At 41.4% G+C, this 23,437-nt stretch overlaps 2 protein-coding genes across 7 annotated transcripts in view; one reads left to right on the top strand and one right to left on the bottom strand.

Moving 5' to 3' along the window:
• Window positions 1-11,103, bottom strand: part of NUFIP1 (nuclear FMR1 interacting protein 1) — a 35,236-nt gene extending 24,133 nt beyond the window's left edge. Inside the window, exons 1-5 of the mRNA XM_001927425.6 lie at window positions 10,662-11,103; window positions 7,719-7,801; window positions 6,548-6,646; window positions 5,711-5,773; window positions 4,540-4,616 (exon numbers count right to left, since the gene is read on the bottom strand). Of these exons, the coding sequence (XP_001927460.2) occupies window positions 4,540-4,616; window positions 5,711-5,773; window positions 6,548-6,646; window positions 7,719-7,801; window positions 10,662-11,070 (731 nt within the window). The 5' untranslated portion in view covers window positions 11,071-11,103. The remainder of the gene's footprint in view (window positions 1-4,539; window positions 4,617-5,710; window positions 5,774-6,547; window positions 6,647-7,718; window positions 7,802-10,661) is intronic.
• Window positions 11,104-11,225: 122 nt separating this feature from the next.
• Window positions 11,226-23,437, top strand: part of GPALPP1 (GPALPP motifs containing 1) — a 98,845-nt gene continuing 86,633 nt past the window's right edge. For all 6 annotated transcript variants that reach the window (XR_014819528.1, XR_014819527.1, XM_084981837.1 and 3 more), the window contains exons 1-4: window positions 11,226-11,362; window positions 18,624-18,756; window positions 19,710-19,811; window positions 23,058-23,163. Coding sequence is in view for 4 of the 6 variants with exons in the window: in XM_084981837.1 (XP_084837963.1) it covers window positions 11,275-11,362; window positions 18,624-18,756; window positions 19,710-19,811; window positions 23,058-23,163 (429 nt within the window). In the remaining 2 variants the exon portion in view is untranslated. The remainder of the gene's footprint in view (window positions 11,363-18,623; window positions 18,757-19,709; window positions 19,812-23,057; window positions 23,164-23,437) is intronic.

Here is a 23,437-nt window from a genome sequence, read left to right as displayed (position 1 = left end):
ATGCTGGATCCTTAACCTTCCAGCATTGCTGCGGGGAACTTCCAAATTTATTTTTAAAGCTTATTTTACACAGTCACCTATGTAACAAGAAATGAATGCACTGTGACGTCTAATTTTGCACGTGCACACACACACACAAAGAACAAACACAAAGAGAAAGAACTGCCTAACCTCACTGGTCAAGTCAATTCCTTAAGTGTGTGAACACTGCTGAGTATTCACGTGCAGGGCACACACTTCAACTGCGTGATTTTCTGGATCACCACCCAGCAACTGAGCCAGAGCTGAGGTCTTACCAGGTAGGTGCAATGAAGGGTGAAGAAATGAGCGAGCCAAGATGCTGAGAGTGGTGGGACTGGTTTAAACTTGTAAGGGAAGCAAAGACAGAAGCGGGATGAGAGAAAAAGAAGATAAAGGGGCCAAGGGGTGAGAGGCTGCCACTAGTCCAGCTGTGAAAATAAATGGATAAAACCGCGTGGAGGAAAAGGACACTAGAAATTGGAAAATAAAAAGGTGCTGGATGAACTTTTTTTTTTAAGGCCACACTTGTGGCATATGGAAGTTCCTAGGCTAGGAGTTGAATCAGAGCTGCAGGTGCCAGCCTAAGGCACAGCCACAGCAACATGTAGCTCACTGCAATGTCAGATCCTGAACCCACTGAGCAAGGCAAGGGACTGAACCCACATTCTCATGGATCCTAGTCAGGTACTTAACCCACTGAGCTACAGTGGGAACTCCTGTATAAACTCTTTCTTATAAGCTGTCGAGTCTCAGAAATTCTGCAGAATTCAAAGCATACACACTTTTGTTGGACCATCTGATATGCCAAGGCTGGGGTAGCAAAGACAACCACAGTCCATCTTGTTAAGAACCATGGAGGAGGGTGTCAGAGCTGCAGAGAGCTGTGGAGACAGATGGCAGGACACTCAAAGGAGAAGGGCAAAGGAGCAGTCATCTGGGATCCGCATCAAGGGGTTGTACAGGTAAAATCAGTCACTTTTTGTTCTTGTTTTATCTGACCTCTCAACGCAACTTGCACTGATAACCACATCTTCCTTCTTGAAGCCCTTCCCTCTGCTGGCTCCCACGACAGGTCATATTCTTAGCGACTTTCTACTTCTCTGGCTCTTGCTCAGTGGGCCTGTTGGTTTGCTCCTTGTTAGGCTTTCTTCTCTTCCCACTCTACCCTCTCTCCATGGGGAATGTCTACTATATTCATGGCTTCATGATTTCAGTATCTATCTCCAGCCAGTCTGGTCTGAGTCTCACTGCTACATGACATCTTCGATTAGATGTCTCAGAATCTCTCGGACCCAATGATGGCCCAAATCAACACCTCCAAACCCAGTCCCTTCCAGGGCTGCCTTTCACAGGGGAGCTCATACCAGGAGCTTAGACGTAGCCTCAAAACCTCTTTTCTCCTCAGCCTAACGATTACCCAATCACCCAACAGTGCCTAATTTTATCTCCCAAAAAGTTCTATATCCACCTAGCTCTCTCTGCCTCACAGCTGACATCTTTCAAAGGCTTCTATCACCCCTTACCTCTACTCAAGTTCCTACACTCACGCCAATCTGTCTGAGCACAATGGCTGTCTCCCCTTATTTCTTCCTAATTAGGTCTAAGTTCAGCTCAATCATCCTTTGCCAAGAACACCCCACTCCTCCAGATTAGATGAGACCCTTCCTCTTATATGCAGAGGAAGGAGGCTAGAGTGGAAGACTGCAGGAAAATAAAACAGCTACAGACACAGAAAAGAATCATGGAAGTTGGCTACCATTAATTTAAGAGTGGCTCCAATTTTCCCAGAGCTTTATATAACGATTTAATTTAGACCAACCCCTAGAGATAAAAGAACCCAACAGTCAAATCAGGAATTCATTTCAGACCTTTGCTACTGCCTTAAGTGAACTCAAAACTTGGGAGAGTCAACAGCTTATTTAGTTAACTTCCTGCTTTATAATCATTGCTGACTAGTAACCACTGTCATTCTCAAAAGAATTAAACATATACAACAGGGACCAGCACCACTGAGCCGCAACAACTTCCAACTGACCCAAAGTCAGGGAAGTCTTCGCAGTCAGTCAGGCCACTTCTGTCCCATCTAGCAGGATATAATCTTTAATACCATCATGATCAGCTCTTCAAAAACATAAGCAGCAAGAAGTCAAGCTAACTCTTCTTATTTGATTATTCCTCTGTGCAAAATAATAAAAGACACAACCAACAGATAAAAAAACAAACAAGCAAAACAAAGAGAAAACAAAAAAGCCAGAGTGAGGGGAAGTCATAAGGAAAAAAAACTATACCCGTAAAGCAGCCACATAGAGGAGGCAAGGAGCTTTATATGCAGTGGTTTGAATTCTTCACCTACGTCAAATCATGTCATCATCCCAACTCTTTTGACTTCTAAGTCTGACCATGCAATTGGCTAAGGCTCCTTATCCACCTTATCTATCCTTAATGCCAAGACTGGTTTTTCCCATACTGCACCATTTAATGGTAATTCAGTCAACATATATTTATTCTCCACATACTAAATCCCAGGCATTGTGCAAAGTGCACCAGAATCAAAGAGGTCTAAGACTTGGGCCCCCTATAATACAAGGCAACAAATGTTATTGTGTTTGCATTAATAAGCTATACATTCTCAAAGGAAGTAGCCAACAACATTTTAAGGTAGGCTGGTCCACAGGTTAGCAGCCACCACATATACTTATGCCCGGGTATAAGTCAACCATGTTCCCAAAATATTTCGTTCAGCTGACATCTTCTTATCAAGACTTTCTCAATGAAGGAAGTAAGGCACAGATTTGCATTATGGTACAAGTTCCTTATCTTGTCACAGACTGGCACTCTGGCACTGAGACAGAGGAAATGAAGACTAAGGTGACATTTAAGACAGGTCTTACAAGATAGTAAGATTCTGCCAGGAGATAAAGAGGAAAAGGCATTCCAGTATACCCTACTCCTGGTGGCTTAGATTCTTACAGTTAGTCAGAGAAGCTCTTGAAATTCTGTTAAATCCCGAGTCCATGCTGACTGGCTGGACCCAGGTTTACGTGCTTAAGAATTAAATTCCTCTGATTGTCCTTCACCCTCATCTAACTCTGCAGAGAGTACTAATAACTGATATTTATATACACATGTACAGAATTCTATTTGTTCTCAGTTGGTTTTAAATCTTTATGTTTATGCTGGTTTTCCTCAGAATTACCTCTAATGCTTTAAAGGGCAAAAACTATTTCACGTAACACTATACTATTTGGCAGAGCACTGCATATACAAACAAGGAGTGGATTTAAATGGATAACTGTAACTACGCTGAATGAAGTACAAGTTTAATCTGCTGGTCAAAAGTATTAAGCAACTTTCTTGACCTTTGAGAATAACTCTTTTTATCTCAGGCTTGCCTCATTTTTAATTCCAGAAAAAGAGCTACCGACTTAAAAGTGCAGCTGACCATCCTAATAGTGTGACTTGGTCTTCTGCTTCCAGGTGAGTATCCCAGTCCCTTCTGAGAAGGCAATAAATTAGTGTTCTTGTGGGATTTTTCATTGGTAGATTTTAGCTAGTTACCTACTAAGCTTTCTCCCATAATAAGTATAAGGCTACAGGTCACATGGTTAGGCTCATTATTTCTTCACCTTTAATTACAAGAAAACATTTCTGGTCTTTTTACGGTTAAGGACAGCCACGCGTGTATCTTGTCACTAATGTACTCCCTCAACATAGCATATTGCAATCATTCAACTTTTTTAAAGTAATCAAAACAGTAAGCATAGCAAAGTATTACATAATCATAACACTTATAAATATATATGTAAAAAAAATATATATATACACACACACGTATATATATATATGTTCTTTAAGACAGCACCCAGCTCAGCATTCAACATCTCACAGAGGTGGCATGTAGTAGCTCCATTACAGCAGTTATTTATAGAGAGTTTCTATTAGGTCTACAGTTTACAGTCCTATTCCCTAGTACCAACATTATAAGGCAATGGAGTCAAAATTGAAATAGTAAAAATTGTGTGTTTATCATACATCAAGTCAACAGTATTCCCAAAGTCACTATATATACCAGGGAGTTCCCGTTGTGGTTCAGTGGAAATGAACCCAACTAGTATCCATGAAGACACAGGTTCAATACCTGGCCCTGCTTAGTTGGTTAAGGATCCGGCATTGCCGTGAGCTGTGGTATAGGTTGCAGCTGCGGCTCAGATCCGATATTGCTGTGGCTGTGGTGTAGGCTGATGGCTACAGCTCTGATTCTACCCCTAGCCTGGGAACTTCCATATTCCACAAGTGCAGCCCTAAAAAAAAATACAAAAAAAGTCATTATATACCAATTCTGAAGAACAACAAAATTGATGAGACTGCTCGTTTTCAAGTGAATATTTGCAATGTTATAAAAGACCAAATTTCTTTTTTCAAATTATTCATTAGGGTGAGAACAGTCATTATTTTGAAGTACTCAGCCTTGCCAGAGAAAAAGAAAGTTGTTGTGCTAGTTCTGAACTCCTTACTCACTTCCTTCTTTCTTCCCTCCATCGTGCAATCTCCTCTGGAGTGTCTAATTTGATTTTCTTCACACCAGGAGCATGCATCTAAGGGGAAAATGCCTGCTGAATATCAAGAAGCATATTGTACAATTTTGACTAAATCTCAAGTATTATGGGGGATAACAGACACTCGGCATTAAATTTACTAGCAGAGACAATTGTTTTGGCTATGCCCACAGTATGTGGAAGTTCCCAGGCCAGGGATCAAACCCGAGCCACAGCAGTAACCCAAGCTACAGCAGTAACAATGCCAAATCCTTAACCCGCTGTGCCACCAGGGAACTCCTGGAGACAATTTTAAAACAAAGTAAGCAGGTTTTATCTACCCTTACTATGACTTTTCCTTTAAAAGGAAAAAGAATAATTTCACATGTATTTAGGTCAGTCTATTGATAAGAAAAAAAAGAAGTGGAGTTCCCGTCGTGGCGCAGTGGTTAACGAATCCGACTAGGAACCATGAGGTTGCGGGTTCAGTCCCTGCCCTTGCTCAGTGGGTTAACGATCCGGCGTTGCCGTGAGCTGTGGTGTAGGTTGCAGACGCGGCTCGGATCCCGCGTTGCTGTGGCTCTGGCGTAGGCCGGTGGCTACAGCTCCGATTCGACCCCTAGCCTGGGAACCTCCATATGCCGCGGGAGCGGCCCAAGAAATAGCAACAACAACAACAACAAAGGACAAAAAGACAAAAAAAAAAAAAAAAAAAAAAAAAAAAAAGAAGTAACATAATTCTGGTCACAAAGAAAATAAGTCACTCATTTCTCAATTGATATTAAATACCCAAATGAATGACCTACCAACCAAAGTTGAGGGAGTTAGCTACAGAAACAGGGAATACACAAAACAATTTGAAGCAGCATGGTGTAGTAAAACAAGCGCCGAATTTGGAGTCAAGAAGCCCAAGTGCAAGAATCAGTTGTGAAGCCATAGGCAAATCATTTTATAAATCTGTTAAACAGGGCCAAGATTTATCTACTTTACACAGTGGTTTCTGAGGTTAAAAGTGAATAACATATCTAGAAATGCCTTACAAAATACAAAGTACTCTGTGAATATCACTTATTTTCGACCATGGAGGTAACAGATCCATGCAATAAGAACAGCATGTATCAAAAACCAAAAATCAAAACCACATAAGAACTTACATTTCTCCAGTGGAACTGAACAATCTTCTCATGTGCACTAAAAGAGCAATCTACTTCAGGGCACTGTAAGAATTTTAAAAAGACTATTCAATATCTCCACATTAAATTTACCATACTACTACAGGTACAAACATATTCTTGTCATATTACATAGTAAACTGTCTATGTGGTGTTATCATTGCATACTTATGTCAACAGCAAAACAAAACTCACTTCAAAACAGAGTTGCATTTAAAAAGGAATGATATTCTCAAAGTCTACAGTACAGTAATACATATCATTTGCTTCTCCACTTAATGAACACATGGCATCAGCAATATCATAAAAAAGTTCTTAATTCCTAAAGTTGAGGGACACTCATAAACTGAAAGAGGACCCTTCCAAACTAAAAATTCGCTTTTTAACTTTTTTACTTCTCAAATATTCTGGTTTAAGAAAAAAAAGTATAAGTACTTGTTAAGACCCATCCTTAGGGAGTACAAAGCCATGGCAAAATTACACAGTGTGGTTAAATGGTCAAGGGCAGCCTTAAAAGTGAAAGAACCAATAAGGTGTATAAAGCAACTGCAGAGGAAGCCCAGCCCTCTTACAAAGCAGAGGAGGCACAACATACAAAGAGCTGCCAGACCTCCTTTCTCCTTTGGTGCCATCTTACCTCTTCCTGAAGCAGTGGGCCTCCCAACCCTAAAATCCCAAATCCCAAGGTCACCATACCAATTTGTCAGGTCAGTAAACAATTCTATGAAAACTATAAACTTTAAAGGAAAAAAAGCCTAGAATGTCTACCAAGTATACCCATTTTGCTAAATAAATTTCTGGACAACCAGGAAAACCTACTTTTGTATGTTCAGACATATGTTTATCATACTTTTCTTGATTTTTAAAACCACGATCACAGGTATCACAAAAATAGTGAAAAACTGGTTCCTTCCTTTTCTGCAAACAAAAACAAAGAGGCATTAGTCTTTTGGTGAGAAATCTTTAATCAACAATTAACTATCTTACTAGTAGTACATAGTGATTTTTCACATAACCCTTACATATCCCTTACAAGTGGGATGATTGTTTCTTTTATTTTTAACAAATACATTAGGAAAATCCAGGCATGATAAAAATTTTAAAATCTGAGTGGAGCAAATAATATCAACAGTGAGTAGATTTCAAATTGGTAATCTAATTAAGACTTAGTAGACATATGTCAAAATGATTTAAAAAAGAATATTCAGAAAACAGCATTTCTTCTTTGAGAAAGAACAAGTATATCACATATTTTTAAAATAAGTACAGAAGGGGAAAAGAATCATTTAGGTAAATATTAGTTATTTTTTATTCCCAATTTGCTCTTTTTATATTGAAATATATTAAATATATATTACAAAAATATATCACAAGAAACCATATAGGAAATGGTCTCCAATTGTTTAATGTTGAGATTATGTTAATAAATATATTACACTTTCACGATATGAGCTACGTAGTTTTCATGCCAAAGTGAAGGGCACTAATTTCACATTGTAGACCTTACTCAACTTATTATAAACTAATGACATTATTTATACACTTTTAAAGTTGACCAGATTGTAAGATACATCAGAATAAAGGAAGCCTATTTTAAGACTTGGTTGCCGAACATAACCAAGAGTTATTTCTCATTTAAAACAAAACTTAATCCAATAGTAGTATATATACAAAATACTATGTATGATTTATATATTTTTAACATAAACTTTAATAACTTTTACATTTATCTACAATCACAATTCCCAATTATATTTACTCCTGATACTACATTGAAATGAATTCAATGTTTTCTTTTTCTACGATTTCTCCATTTATTTCTCAGAAAAGGTTTTGCTTTACTTATCGATAAGATCCTTAAAGATGCTTTTACAGCAAGGTTCCGCTGTCAATAGCAGATGCAAAACACTGAGAGAGTTATGTAAGAAACTCAAGATATGAAAACCAAATAGGGACTAAAGTGTCACATTCAAAAACATCTTAAAAATACCCTTTTTTTCTGTTTTCTCCTGGGAGAGAAGTTGGAGTCATTGACTTTTGCATCGTGTTTTCGTGGAAAATAAGAAGGTTTAACTGAAAAACAAAGAGAGATTCATAAATGTTTGCAACTACACAATTATTTAAAAGTCTGCTATAGGATGTTGTAGATACTTGAGTAAAAAGTGGTAAACTACCCCTTCACAAAGAACTTTAAATAAATCAACAAAGATTAAGAGTAGTTTATCAAATAAATATTTTCATTTATTTTTTGTTTGTTTGTCTTTTCATCTTTTCTTCTTTTTGAGGGCCGCACCAGCGGCACATGGAGGTCCCAGGCTAGGGGTCGCATTGGAGTTGTAGCCGCCAGCCTACGCCAAAACTCATGACAACGCCAGATCCTTAACCCACTGAGCAAGGCCAGAGATCGAACCCAAAACCTCATGGTTAGCTGGGTTCGTTAACCACTGCGCCATGACAGGAACTCCCAATATTTTTCAAATTAAAACATATTGGTAGGATTACACATCCACAGATGCTTTAGGAGTCTAAGTAAAGGAATAGACAAGCTAACCTGGTAAAATCCCTTTTAGCTATTTCAAACATTATAAATTTAAACCATAAAATCCCTAATATAGATCTTTCAGCATCAATTTTACACCAGGAAAATGGAATCTTGTGAAATACATTTCCTCGAAGTTTTTGTTCCTTTCTTATAGCCATGACCCAACTTTGAAACCTTGACCTTTCACTCAGATCACTGTGACAGCTTCCCACACTGTCCTTCTGGTCTTAACTTTCCCTTCCAACGGGCTCTACACACTGACACCACAAAAATAATCCTCAAATCATCACAACCTTGCTCAAAATTCCGGAAGCAAGGCGTTCCTGTCGCGGCTCTGTGGTTAACAAATCTAACTAGCATCCATGAGGATGCAGGTTCCATCCCTGGCCTTGCTCAGTGTGTTAAGGAGCTGGCGTTGCTGTGAGCTGTGGGATAGGGTGCAGATGCAGCTCGGATCCTGCATTGTTGTGGCTGTGGTGTAGACTGGCAGCTGCAGCTACATTCGATTCTTAGCCTGGGAACCTCCATGTGCCGCAGGTGCAGCCCTGAAAAAACAAACAAAAAAAAATCCTGGGAGCAAACGGCTTCAGAGTCCCTCGGATGAGACTCCACTTTACTTGCTTACCCTACTCTTCCCTCCTGAATATTAAACATCTCCCATTACACATCTTCCAAAAGTTTTCCCCAACTTCCTCCATACTCTGAAATCTCCTTTTATTTGCTTCTATCACCAGCCACACTGAGTTGTGATTTACATTTATTAACCCATCTCACTTCACTTGGGAGTCTTAGGCACATTCATATCTCCAGCATTTGGCACACAGTAAACACTGATTTGGATTCAATTTAATGTGAAGTGAATGGATCTATGTGAACAATCTCATGGCTTTAAGTATGATCTACATGTTGATGTCACCCCAATTTACAGCTCTAGACTTGACCCTCCCCTGAAAGTACAAACTAATAGCTAACAGTCAGTTCAGTATCTCTTCTTGACACAAATCATATTCCAAAGTCAAGCCCTGTTTCCTTTTCAAATCTACTCCATCCACATCCTTCCACTTGTTTGGCAAAAACCTTTAAGTTATTCTTGTCTCCTCTTTAAATCAGTCACATCCCACATCCATTGCTTCGGCAAATCAAGTTGGCCCTTGCTACCTTCAAAATGCAGCTAGGGATTCCCCGGTGGCTCAGCAGGTTAAGGATCAGGCATTGTCACTACTGTAGCAGGGGTATAATCCCTGGCCTAGAACTTCCATATGCCACCAGCATAGTCAAAGAAAAAAAAAAAAAATACACACACACACACACACACACACACTACTTCTCATCATCTCTGGAGCTCTGCCGTGGTCCAAGTCGCCAATGTCTCTCACTTGGTTAACTGCAGTAACTCTAACTCAACTTCTTTTCAGTCGATTCCAACAGGTAGCCATATAAATCCTTTTAAAACATAACTCAAATCACGCCATTCCCCTGCACTCAGTATATCACAACAGTAAAAGTCAAAGTACCATGATCTACAAGGCTCTCTTCCCCCACACAGCTCTACCCCAGGCTCAGTCCTCTCTAGCCACAATGGCTACCATTCTGACTGATAAGCTCCTGCCTGAAGGCCTTTGCACTTGCGGGTCCCTCTGCCTGCACCCCTATCCGCCAGACATATGCATTCCTCCAATCCCTCACCTCCCTGACACCGACTGACACTGACATTTAAAACTGCACTGCCTGTCGCTCTTTTTTGCTTTCTCCATAGCACTCACCACTTTTTTTTTTTTTTTTTTTTTTGTCTTTTGTCTTTTTGTCTTTTTGTTGTTGTTGTTGTTGCTATTTCTTGGGCCGCTCCCGCGGCATATGGAGATTCCCAGGCTAGGGGTCGAATCGGAGCTGTAGCCACCGGCCTACGCCAGAACCACAGCAACGCAGGATCCGAGCCGCGTCTGCAACCTACACCACAGCTCACGGCAACGCCGGATCGTTAACCCACTGAGCAAGGGCAGGGACCGAACCCGCAACCTCATGGTTCCTAGTCGGATTCGTTAACCACTGCGCCACGACGGGAACTCCAGCACTCACCACTTTCTAACACACACTGTTTGTTTTGTTTATTGTCTGTCTTCCTACAACAGATGTTAAACTCCTTAAAGGATTTTGGTATGTTTTGTTCACTGCTATAGTAGCGCTTCCTGGTTCATAGTTGGAACTCGATAAATAGTTGCTAAACTGAAGGAACAGGCGGGGAAAAGATAACTGTGGAACAAATCGTGAGACATTAATGACCAGACTCCAAGAGTGCAAGGCAGTACCAAAAGGTGACAGAGGAACGAGGGTCAGATAGGAGAGAGAAGACAGGGAGGATAAAGGTAAGGGGTACGGAGAGGAGAAACGTACCTGGAGTGTTGTGGGAGTTCTGATACTGAGGAAAAATACCAGGAGACTGCGTCCAGTACCATGAAGTCGAAGCCTGGTAATTCCAGTAGGGCTGGCCATCGAATTGAGGCTGAGACTCAAGGGCGGACTGGGCGTGGAAGGGGGGCTGCGCCCCAGGAAGAATCTGAGCGTCGAAAGGGGGAGGCGCCTCAGGAAGAGCCTGGGCCTCCGCCGGGGGCTGCGCCTCCGAGGAAGGCTTGGATTCTGCTGCGGGAAGCGAGGAAGGGGGTGGGGGAGGCGGCAGCATCGCCCAGTACATCCAGTTTTCCGAGGCCGAGGCTTGGTCGCTCAGAGGCCCCAACGTGGGAGTCAGCTCTGGAGCTGGAAACCACCCGGTGGGAGTCACAAAACCACTTGCCGGTTCAGCCATGCCACCCGCCAGGTAGGGAACCCAGCGTGGAGTAAAGCCTTAGGCACCACTTCCGTTAGATAAGGCTCAGCCAATCACAGGCTGAAGCGTCATTGGTCGGCGCCGGAAAAAGCTTCTCTCCTTTACGGCGAATCGCAGGCTCCGGGTTTGAGATTGACTTGACATAGACACGCTTAGTGTGAGGGACCAGGGCCGCCACCGCGGATGGCGAGAGATCTGATTGGGCCGGCGCTACCGCCCGGCTTCAAGGCCAGCGGTTCAGCGGAGGACGAGGAGCGGGACCTCAGCCCGGGTAAGCGGCGGCGTGTCCCCTGCCCGCCAGGCCCGACCCCGGCTCTGGGAGTACAAGTCCGAGGCCTGGGAGCCTGAGGGAGGAGTGGCGAGTGGGCGAGGCCCGACCCGAGCTAACTTTCCTTCCCAGGCTGTGGCGGTGGCGAGGCGGCCGTGGGGCCGCAGAAACGAGCTTTGGTCCGGTTATCATCATGGTGATGGTGTATCCCAATTTAGCGCTTAAAGGGCTGGACACTGTACTGAAGGGCCGATACATATTAAGTCATATAGTCCTCTTGGTTACTGTATAAGGTAAAGATTATTATTACACGATGCAATTGAGGACACTGAGGCCCAGGCTGTTGCCCAGACCTCGCAACTAGCAAGTAGTGGTGCCCGGATTAGAATGAAGCCCATGCTTCTGGCCTCTCATCTTGCCTCCTGACGTACAACTAATGCCTTTGGCTCTTGCAGAAGATGCTTTGCTCTCTAACCCCGGACCTGCTTTCCTAGCCTTTCATCCTGTCATTGCATCTAACACACAGAGCCCAAAGCTCAAACCAACGCGAGTTTCTGCGCAGTTCTTCAATTCTCTTGGCTCCCTGGAGCCTTGCCCTGCACTTCTTGACATACCTGACAAACTCCTACCCCATCCTTCAAGGTCTAACTTCAGTATCACCTCAGTGAAATGTTTCCAAACTCTTCTCGCATTGTCACCCCCTCTTTACCCAGGGGGTTTACTCCTGCTTAATTACATCACATTTTAACATACTGTTTTTTCATAACTTGCCGACATATCTGTTTCCACCATTGTACTCGGTTTTCTAGCCTTAAGGACTAATAGGCACCCCCATATTTGTCAAATAAATGCTTCTGACTCCTCCATGATGAGTATCTGTCCTTTCATGTTCTAATTGGTAGGCTGGGACTAGCTAAAGTTGGAAAAAAGTAAAGCTGAAAGAATAACCTTCCCATTCCTGAATCTATTTGCATTCTTTGACTATCTAGAAACCATGTTTCCACTTAGAGGTTTCTTTCCAGGTCTCATTTCTGCTATAGCCATTAAAAAGTCAAGCCTTTATTTTAGCAAGGAAGGTTCCATTCAACTAAGGTTGAAGGAAAGTGAGGTTAACCCAATGTTTTAGTCAGGTTCCTACACTTATGTTGGTTTTGGTTCACTGTATTCCCTGATTTTATTTTATTTTTTATTTATTTTTTTGGTCTTTTTGCCTTTTCTAGGGCAGCTCCCAAGGCATATGAAGGTTCCCAGGCTAGGGGTCTAATCGGAGCTGTTGCCACCAGCCTAGGCCAGAGCCACAGCAATGCCAGTTCTGAGCCGCGTCTGTAACCTACACCACAGCTCCTGGCAACGCTGGATCCTTAACCCACTGAGTGAGGCCAGGAATCAAACCCGCAACCTCTTGCTTCCTAGTCAGACTCATTAACCACTGCGCCACGACGGGAACTCCGTATTCCCTGATTTTAAACTAAGGCAGGATTTGCAGGTAAGCAGCCACCATGTGCCAGATAGCTACTTCTGTTATGATTTCCTTCTATCATTCTACCAGCCTTTACTTCAGGTACTCTTTCTGTCTACTCCTTCCCATTTGTTTCTTTTGTGTGGTCATTCTTACCCTTACTGTCAGCAGTTAACATTGTGTCTCTATTCCCCGCTACCTTGTCTCTCCAACCTGCTTGGCACACAAATGGACCTTGGTAGATATTTGCCAAGTGACCTCGGTTCTTCATCAAGCACATAGCATGCCCTTTTTTTTTTTTGGCTGCACTAATGGAATGTGGAAGTTCCTGAGCATGAGATCAAACCCACACTACAGCAGTGACAATGCTGACTCCTTAACTGCTAGGCCACTAGGGAACTCCACCATGTCATTGTTAGCATGTAATTCCCCAAACCAGAAACCGTTCCCTTCAGAACTTCCAAGATGGCTGATCCTAAAAGAGTTGCCAAAAAATCTTGAAATACCATTTTTCAATCTCATTATTCTTCTATCTGGACTTTTGAGAAGTTTATTAGTACCATTATCCTTGAAATTCACTATGTTACGTCATAGAAGTTCCCCTGGTGCATCTTCCATTCTACCTGTCTCCCCATTCCTCTTTCAACCAAAGGATAACCACTGTCCTAACTTAAACCATCATAGATGAGTTTTGCAGACTTTTGTGCTTTATGTAGATGGAAAAATAAAGTATGAACTCTTTTGTAACTGGCTTCATATTCAGCACTTGGAGAGTCATCATGTTGATGAATTATTGTTGGTGTTATTATAGACTGTTTACTGTTACCATCTGGTAGTCTGTTGTATGAAAGTCCTACAGTTGATTTGTCCATTTTGCTGCTGAGGAACGTCTGAATACTTTACCCTTTTTTGGCAGTTAAAGTGTTGCTGTGTATTCCAGGACATGACTTTTGGTGAGCACATGTTGCATTTCTTTTGGAATCGTTGGGTCATTGGATACGCACATAATCAGCTTTCGTAGACACATGCCAAACATTTCCCGTAGTACCACCAGTTCACACTTCCACCAGCATGTATGAGAATTCCTGTTTTTCCATGCTCTCACTCAGAAATACGTAAGGGTTTTTTTCTGTCTTTTTGATTCGGTGGTTTGTAGCTGTATCCAGTAGTAGTTTTAATGTGCATTTCCCTGGTGATGAAGGCAGTTGACTATCTTTTCATATGTTTTTGGCCATTTGGATGTGTGTCATATCCAAGTCTTTTGCTCCTTTTTCCATTGAGTTGCCTGTCTTTTCTTTCTGGTTGGTAAAATTCTTTATATAGTCTATATAGAAGTCATTTTTCAGATATGTGTGTTATAGATCTCTTCACTTTTGTGGGATCATAAAGTATTTGTCTTTTTTGTGACTGGCTTATTTCACTTAGCATAATGTCCTCAGGTTCGTCTGCATTGTGACCTGTGTCCGAATTTCCTCAGCTTGGGTTTCTTGAATCTCATCTGATAACTGCCCTGTGATCCTGAGACTCCACTACCCAGGAAAGAGATCACTAACACACATGACCCGAGTTCAGAGGAGAGTCTGCGGTGACAAGTCTGAGATCTATCAGCACACAAGTCCAAGATGGGCCAATGACTTTATTCAAATACTCTGGAAAGTAGACTCCTGGGAAATGTCCCCTGAGATCATATTAAAAACACTGGGCTGCAGATGTTTTCTCGAGACCCTCAGATGTTGCTCTGTGGAAGCTGAGTGGAGCAGTGACTCTTTTGACTCTGACTCCCTTCTTATGTGCAGCGACCTTCACGCCATTCATCTCGGCCACATTTGCTGTCTCACACTGGACCCCCTTCTGTCTCTAAAAACTTAAATTCATCTCCTCCTCCTCAGCCAGAATCCCTTATTCATCCATCTTTCTTCCTCAGTTACTCTCATTTTTTAAAATTTTTTCTTTTTGTTTTGAGCTTCCTCAAGCCATGAGGTCTCTACCTCTGTCTGTTTTGGCCTCCTTTCTTTCATTACTTCTGTCCCTGCTCAACATAGGCTCCATGGTCCATCCATTCATTGTTTCTCTTGCCAGTGTTTCCAGCTGTCTCCTCACATTGGGTTTTTGGTTGAACCCATCCAGCAAAAGTCCAGCCCTGGATCAACCCGGACATCCACCCCTGCTGAGCCCACATCCAAGCTTCTAGCTGCTGCCAGAAGCAAGCTCACACCTCCACAGGCTAATGCTGCTAAAACTACAGTCTCCTCCCAGCTCTGCCCAGCCATCCTTGGACACTTCCCCACACAGCTCTCCACCCCCATGATCAACCATGGCTTATTAAAAACCTTTTCTTTCTTCCTTAGACTCTCTGTCTACTTCCCAGGAAAACATCGGTGCCACCTTAAGAGAACTTGCTCACTTCTCTAGCCCTGTGCCAAAAAACCTTCCTGAATCTCTGCCCAGCTCTTTGACTATAAGGGAAGAACCTCCTTCCATTTTCACTCAGAAGCCCTTCCCTTACTTGCCCCTGGGGCTCCTTGTCCTTAGCATTTAACCAGAACATCCAAATTGTTCTCATCTTCAGGAAGACTGCTGCCGTCCCCCGCAGCTCTCTTCTTTCTCTCAGATCAGCCCTGGATCCTCCCCATTTTTTCCTTAAACTGTATTCTGGCTTCTGTTCTTGCCAAGCCTCTGAGCCTGCTCTCACCAATTTCACTGTAGAAATAAACAAAGACCAGTTGTCCCCCAGCACCTTTTGGCTAAATACAAGGCACCCTTTTCAGTCCTGATCCTGCTCGACCTCGCAGTAACATTTCCCCCGGAGATCCCGCCTTCTGTCCTCTCTTGGTTCCAGCCACTTCTGAACACATTTCTAGATGTGCTGCGCCCTTGGGCTTTCAGTTCTTTGGAGATGTTTTTCCCTCCGCCTGAACCACTCTTCCTCCTCCACACACCGCCTGTGCCCAGCTGACTCAGTCTCATCTTTCAGCCCCAGCCCAACCTTCACTTTTTCTAGGAAACTTTCTGCCTACTCCCGTCAGAAGACAGTGGGATGCTCCTTTCTATTTATATTTCCATTTAACAAGATCAGCAAGCTTTTCCTGGACCAGAGAGTAAATATTTTAGACTGTCAGTCAACAGGCCCAACCAAGTTCATTATGAAAGTACATATGCAAGAGAGAAAAATTTCTACAAATTTTTATTGTTGAATTTCAAAACATAATGTAATAGAGTACAACTTTTTTATACTATAAATCTGCTGAGGAGGATACTGGAATTACTTTTAGGGAAGTAACATTTTGTTGAACTGGGCTCAGAGTTAGCATTTTCTCTTATAATCAATTGCTGGTCTTTAATGAGATTTGATGTTCTCTATACTGAGGACATCTCTTTGTATGCATGATTCTGTGTGACAGATGTTATACAGGAAATATGATGGAATATATCAGGCATAATCTCTATTCTCATGGAAGTTATAACCTATTTGTAAAATTACTGTTACAGTGGGAGAATGCCCAAAATAATTTTTTGAGACATTTTACATGGTTCTGAAGAATGATACCTATGAAAAAGTGAAGCCAGGCATATCCTCAACTTTATTAGAAAGTCTGGGGGAATCCCCCTTGCGGCGCAGTGGAAATGAATCCGACTAGGAACCATGAGGTTGCGGATTAGGTCCCTGGCCTCACTCAGTGGGTTAAAGGATCTGGCATTGCTATGAGCTATGGTGTAGGTCACAGATGTGGCTCGGATCTGGCGTTGCTGTGGCTGTGGTGTAGGCTGGCGGCTGCAGCTCCGATTAGACCCCTAGTCTGGGAACTTCCATATGCCGCGGGTGCGGCCCTCAAAAGAAAAAATAATAAGTTAAAAAAAAAAGTCTGCAGTGTTGCTTATATTTACTTAGGCTCATTTCTTTTGACACAACCCAAATGAAAAATAAATAATTCTATATTCTAAATGTTACTGTTTACATTATTTTTACCATGATTTTTTTTTTTTTTTTTCTTTTTAGGGCTGCACCCATGGCATATGGAGGTTCCTAGGCTAAGGGTCCAATCAGAGATACAGCCACCAGCCGCAGCCACAGCAATGCCAGATCTGGGCCACATCTGCAACCTACACCACAGCTCATGGCAACGCTGGATCCTTAACCCACTGAGTGAGGCCAGGGATGGAACCTGCAACCTGATGGTTACTAGGCAGATTCATTTCTGCTGTGCCACAATGGGAACTCCTCTGTGATCATTTTCAAAAAAATAAAACCATATGTTCTTCTCAGATGAGTTTTAACTTCATCTGTTTATTCCCATCATTAAACTTATATCTCACTTGTTTCTTTAAAAATTCAAGACAAATTTTATCTGTCAATACCAAGGACAGCACATATTTAGCCCACTTAGCCTTTTAATCATTTGGACTATACGAAGGAATAATAAAATCTCTTCTTGATCTGAACCAACCCAAAATTAGCTGATAGTGTCAAGTTGGCAAATTACACTAACACCCACATAAAGAAAGGAGCAAAAGGGGGAGGGGAACCCTTCTCTCTTTAGTATTTAGAAGCAAGAGAAAGATAGGAAGAGCCAGCCAGTCATGAAAGTGAAATGTAATCCCCAAGTCTCTTTCATGTTAATCTATGACCCCCTAGAATTTTGAAGAAAGGGATGTTTATGGAAACTGTTTCCTTCCCTTCTTGCTCTCTAGGTCCTAGTAAACAGCAAAACTTAGCCTTTACTTTTGTTTCTACTTGGAAAACCATCTCAAACAGAAACCTGGCAAGTATGATGTCAGTAAAGATATTTTTTAAAGTGGTGATTCTTAGAAACCAGAATCGATGATTTTGATTTTTAGTGTATTAGACTATGGAGTGGCAGTTTTTTGTTTTTGTTTTTTCTTCTCAGGGCCACACCTGCAGCATATGGAAGTTCCCAGGCTAGAGGTTGAATCAGAGCTACTGCTGCCAGCCTACACCACAGCCACAGCAATGCCAGATCCGAGCAGCGTCTGCAACTTGCACCACAGCTCACAGCAACACCAACATGGAGCAAGGCCAGGGATCGAACCTGCAACCTCATGGATGCTAGTTGGGTTAATAAATAATCTCATGGATGCTAGTTGGGTTAATTACTGCTGAGCCACAAGGGGAACTTCTGGAATGGCACATTGTTTGTTTGGTTAGCTCCTTGGTGTAAATATTGTCCACTGCATGCTCTCTGTAAAGAGAAGAAAAAAATTATGAAAACACTTGGTGGTTGCATCAACCAAAATTGTAACCAATGCAAAAATTGCAAGATGTCAGGGAACTTATATGCTATTGCTCTATTTAAAAGTTTGGGTATTTAAGTTTTTGTGAATCTCCTAGTTAAGACTGTGTAAGGGGTGTTTCCGTCTGGCTTAGCGAAAATGAGTCTGAATAGTATCTATGAGAATGCAGGTTTGAGCTCTGGCCTCGCTCAGTGGGTTAAGGATCTGGCGTTCCCGTGAGCTGTGATGTAGGTCACAGACATGGCTCGGATCTGGCACGGCTGTGGCATAGGCCGGCAGGTGTAGTTCCCATTAGACCCCTAGCCTGGGAGCCTCCATATGTCATGGGCGTGGCCCTAAAAAGACAAGAAAATAAAAGACTGTGCAAGATATGATTTCTGCCTTCCTGAAGTTGGAGAGACAAAACCACCGTACACAAAACAGAAGCAAATGAAATTAAAGTCCCTAAATGATAGCCTGCTAATGCTATGAATTCCAGAAAAGAAAATGTGAAATGTCAGACGGTTCATTGAAACACTTGTGGCTAGTTAAGACCTTATGAGACATCTCTTTTAGTTGCAGGACCAGCTCTACCCCCTAATTATAAAAGCTGTAGTTCAGAGTCATCAGACAGTGATGAGGACAGTAGTTCTTTGTACGAAGAAGGAAATCAAGAATCTGAAGAAGATGACACTGGTGCCACTGCAAGGTCAGTCTCTTACTACGTTAAGTAGTAAACTAAGCTTCAAACCTGATATTTGTTACTTGAAACAGATAGCTACCAAGGGGGTATCACATCTGCATTTACACAGCACAGAAAGACATTGCTTCGTGTGGCTTTTCTTCATGAACTATACCTTTCACAAAGAAATGTATTCTACTAATATATAACTCCAGAGATATTGAGAACTTCAGTAAAAGTGTTACATGAAGGATTTTTTCCTAAGATATTGTTGAAGTGATTAAATATTCTAACTAAACCATGTAATTTATGATTGGGTATTATGGTTTTTTGATGCATCTTAATGATTATGAAACAGAAATAACAACTTACAATCCTTCCTTAAGTGCATTTAAAAGCCAGTGTCATAAACTTTTTGCTCAAAATATCTAGCAAGTAGAGTATTTGAAACTTCATGGAGTGGAGTCTTTAACAACACAGTAATTATAGGAAATTGAATTACTACTGTAAAGAAGTAACCAATATCTCGCTTAGACCACAAATAAATCCCAGGAAAAGATGAGTTTAAGATCTATGGTAGATTTTGTTCTTGCTTGGCAAGATTAAGGTATTGTTTCAGTGCTTATACAAGTAGTTGAAGTTAGTGTTCTTTTAAAAATGAAAGTTTAGGAGTTCCTGTCATGGAACAATGGTTAATGAATCCGAATAGAAACCATGAGATGGTGGGTTCGGTCCCTGGCCTTGCTCAGTGGTTTAAGGATCTGGTGCTGCTGTGAGCTGTGGTGTAGGTTGCAGATGCGGCTCGGATCCCTCATTCTTGTGGCTCTGGTGCAGGCTGGCAGGAACTTTCATATGCCATGAGAGGGGCTATAGAAAAAGCAAAAAGACAAAAAAAAAAAAAAAAAAAGAAAAGAAAGAAAGTTTATTTATGAGAAAAATGTTGGCATACATGCGTAAAATTACACTACTGTTGCTTTTAGAAAACAGAGAAGACATGAAGAAGATGATGATGACGATGATGAAGGGTTTTTTGGACCAGCCCTTCCTCCTGGATTTAAAAAGCAGGATGATTCTCCTCCAAGGTGATAATGTGTAAAATTTCAGGCCAGTCTTCTCTGGTGTTGTTAATTCATTAAAGAGTTACCTGAAATTGTTTTTACATACATATTTTATAACATTTGAGGAGTTCACATTGTGGCTCAGCAAGTTGAGAAACTGATGTAGCGTTCATAGGGTTCAATCCCTGACCTCCCTCAGTGGGTTAAGGATCTGGTGTTGCCATTCCTCAGATGGGGCTCAGATCTGACGTGGCCGTGGCTGTGGTGTAGGCCGGTACCTGCAGCTCCGACTCAGCCCCTAGACCTGGGAACCTGCATATGCTGCAGGTACAGCCATAAAAAGGAAAAATAAAAAATAAAAATAATAGAAATAAGGAAACATACATACAATGGAATATTACTCAGCCATAAAAAAAGACAAACTAATGCCATTTGCAGCAACATGGATGTCTCTAGAGACTCATATTAAGTGAAGTAAGCTAGAAAGAAAAAGACAAATACCATATGATATCATTTATCTGTGGAATCTAAGATAAGGAATAGATGATCCTATCTGAAAATAACAAACAAAAAACGGAAACAGATCATAGACAAGAAGAGCAGACTTTGTGTTCCCAAGGGAGAAAGGGGAGGGCACTTTGGGGGTTTTTTGGATGCAAACGGTTATATTTGGAATGGATGGGCAGTGGGATCCTACGCTACAGCACAGGGAAATGTGTCTGATTGGGTCACTTTGTGTGCAGCAGAACTTGTTGAAACGTTATAAATCAACTATACTTTAATAATAAGAAAAGAGAAAAATAAGTAAACAAAGACGAGTTCCCTTGTGGCTCAGTGGGTTAAGGGTCCAGCATTGTCACAGCTGAGGCTCTGGTTATAGCTGTGGCATGAGTTTAGTCCCTGGGACCGCCACATGCTGTGGATGTGGCCAAAAACAATCAAAGATGACTGCAACAGAGACCCAAATGAAGCCTTCAGACCTCAGAGCCTGAAATTTCCTATCTGGCTTTTGATAGGAAATTTGCCGACCACTGGGATATAACATGCCTCTCAAGAAAATACATCATTAGGCGCATAGCATTTTCTTTTTTGAGAATTATATTTTGTCAATAAGAAAAATGTATTGTGAAATAGGAGTTCCCATCGTGGTGCAGTTGTTAACGAATCTGACTAGGAAGCAGAGGTTGTGGGTCCGATCCCTGGCTTTGCTCAGTGGGTTAAGGATCTGGTGTTGCCCTGAGCTGTGGTGTAGGTCGCAGACACAGCTCAGATCCTGCTTTGCTGTGGCTCTGGTGTAGGCTGGCGTCTACATCTCTGATTTGACCCCTAGCCTGGGAACCTCCATATGTCGCAGGAGCAGCCCTAGAAAAGGCAAAAAGACAAAAAAAAAAAAAAAAAAAAAAAGAAAAAGAAAAGAAAGAAAGAAAGAAAAAAGAAAAATGTATTGTGAAATAAACAGGTGGTAGCATATTTTGGAGGCAAAACGTACATACACCCATAGCATGCCATGGTTCCTCTACTGTATTTTAAGATTTTATGTGTTAGTTATTTTATCCTCACAAATTCCCTAAGGCCAAAGAGTTGGTCTGTAATTTCATTTGTAGATTTGCTAAAAATTATACTCAGAAAAGACCCATATAGCACTTACTTATAAATAATAGCTAGTTTGATCTTTTCAACAGTGCTACACTTCTGTATTTTTCATATGCAAAACTGTTTGGTTTCAAAGCAGTTTTATGAACAAAGATGAGAGGAAATTAAATGGCCAGGATCAGACCTTGTGAGTCTTAATACTATCTTTGCCCTGCCAGGAAGCCTGTTGTAAGACTATAATTGAACATAGTGCCATCTGGAAATTCAGCTTAGGATCTCAGTGCCATCTTGGTTGGTAATACTGGCACAGGGACATTGCTGGAAAAAAAAGGAAGAAAGAGTGGAGAAACTTAAGCATATAAAAGAGAGTGGAAAGTATCATTTCTCTTTTGTTTTTTCTGTATGTAAAGTAAGACTCTCTTTTGAAGACCCAGAATTTAGGCAATTCTCCCTTTTCAGTGGATGTCAGTTCCCTAGGAATGTAGCACAGAAGGCAACTTGAAAGAAAATGACCAGGGTTCAACCTCCAGCACTGCCACTTACTGGTTGGCTGATTGCCCTTGGTTGGTGTTTTGCTCAGGTAGAAAATGGAGTGACTTATACTAACCAGAGTTGGGGGGGGGTTGTTTTTAAGGAAACAGCAAAGTGCACTGGTTGAAATGTGGTTGGCAGACCACCTTTTCCTTTTTCTATGGATCTCAAATTAATAGTTTTCATTCTTGCACACTTCCACGTCATTATTGGATTGTTAGTGAGGACCGTGTTTAGATTTTTATGCTGCCTTGGCAAATGTAACCATAGATTACTAACATCTATTGTGTAGATGTGCCGTGTATGTCCCTCAACTCAATTTGTACTCAGGTAGTTCTGATGATAATTGTAATACCCCTAAGGTATTTTTCAGTGGACAGTGAATGTCGAAACTAAAAGCCAAGAAGTTCCCATTGTGGTTGAGCCGGTGAAGAACCTAACTAGTATTCATGATCCCTGGCCTTGATCAGTGGGTTAAGGATCCGGAGTTGCCACAAGCTGTGGAGTAGGGCTTGGATCCATGTTACTGTGGCTGTGGTGTAGGCTGGCAGCTGCAGCCCTGATTCAACCCCTAGCCCAGGAACTTCCATATGCTGCAGGTGTGGCCCTAAAAAGAAAAAAAAAAAGAAAAACTGAAAGCCAAGTCACAAAACAAAAAAAGATCTTCACAGGCTTTAGTCCATAATGAAGACTTTACTTTAAAAAATATATATTTTTATTTAAGATAGTTCTTTTAGGAAGTGGGTATACACCACTTCCACAAAAACTGAGAATTGCTGGTTTAGAAACTAATCATTGATTGACAAATAGAAAGTTAAAATGCAAAAATTAAATTTTCTTATGCTACTCAGTGAAAAATTACTAGGTTATAGAGTAAAAATATTATGTATAATAAAATGCTCATTTTTTTTGGCCACGCCCACAGCATACAAAAGCTCCTAGGCAGGGATTGAACCCCACACCATAGCAGTAACCAGAGCCACTGCAGTGACAACATCAGATCCTTAACCTGCTAAGTCACTAGGGAACTCCTCGCATTTTCAGCATTTGTTATTATCCAGCTTTTTATTATTTGTGTAAACTTTTCTTCTGAAAGCTGAGTTTTTAAAGTAAGGGAGAATGATAAAAGTAAATTTTATTTTTCAGGCCTATAATAGGTCCCGCATTACCACCTGGTTTTATTAAATCAACACAGAAAAGTGACAGAAGCAGAGATGATCCAGGACAAATATCATCGTATTTCAACTCCGAGGTTTGAAAATTTTCCTATTTAAGAATGACATGCAACAAACTCAAAACTGCCAAAAAATACAGTAAGGACTACAGTCATTTGACTCAAACATAGTAAAAGACACATCACATTTGGGTTAATTTAGGATCATAGCATAAATAGATGTCATAGGCCTGAGATACTGTTAGAAAAATAACAGGGTAGTTATGTGTTGACAGGGTGTTACCTATTCATGCTTCTTATTGTTGAAGGGCAGCTTTAAAGAGCTAGAAAATAGAACATGATGGCAGAATTT

This window comes from Sus scrofa, chromosome 11 (genome assembly GCF_054392235.1).
Source record: "Sus scrofa isolate SSC_HxYL_T2T_F1_AM1 chromosome 11, Sscrofa_HxYL_maternal_Yorkshire_Landrace_v2.0, whole genome shotgun sequence".
In the NCBI taxonomy this organism is placed as follows: Eukaryota; Metazoa; Chordata; class Mammalia; order Artiodactyla; family Suidae; genus Sus; species Sus scrofa.
The sequence above is the reverse complement of the archived record's forward strand: the minus strand, read 5'-3'. Positions and strand labels throughout refer to the sequence as shown.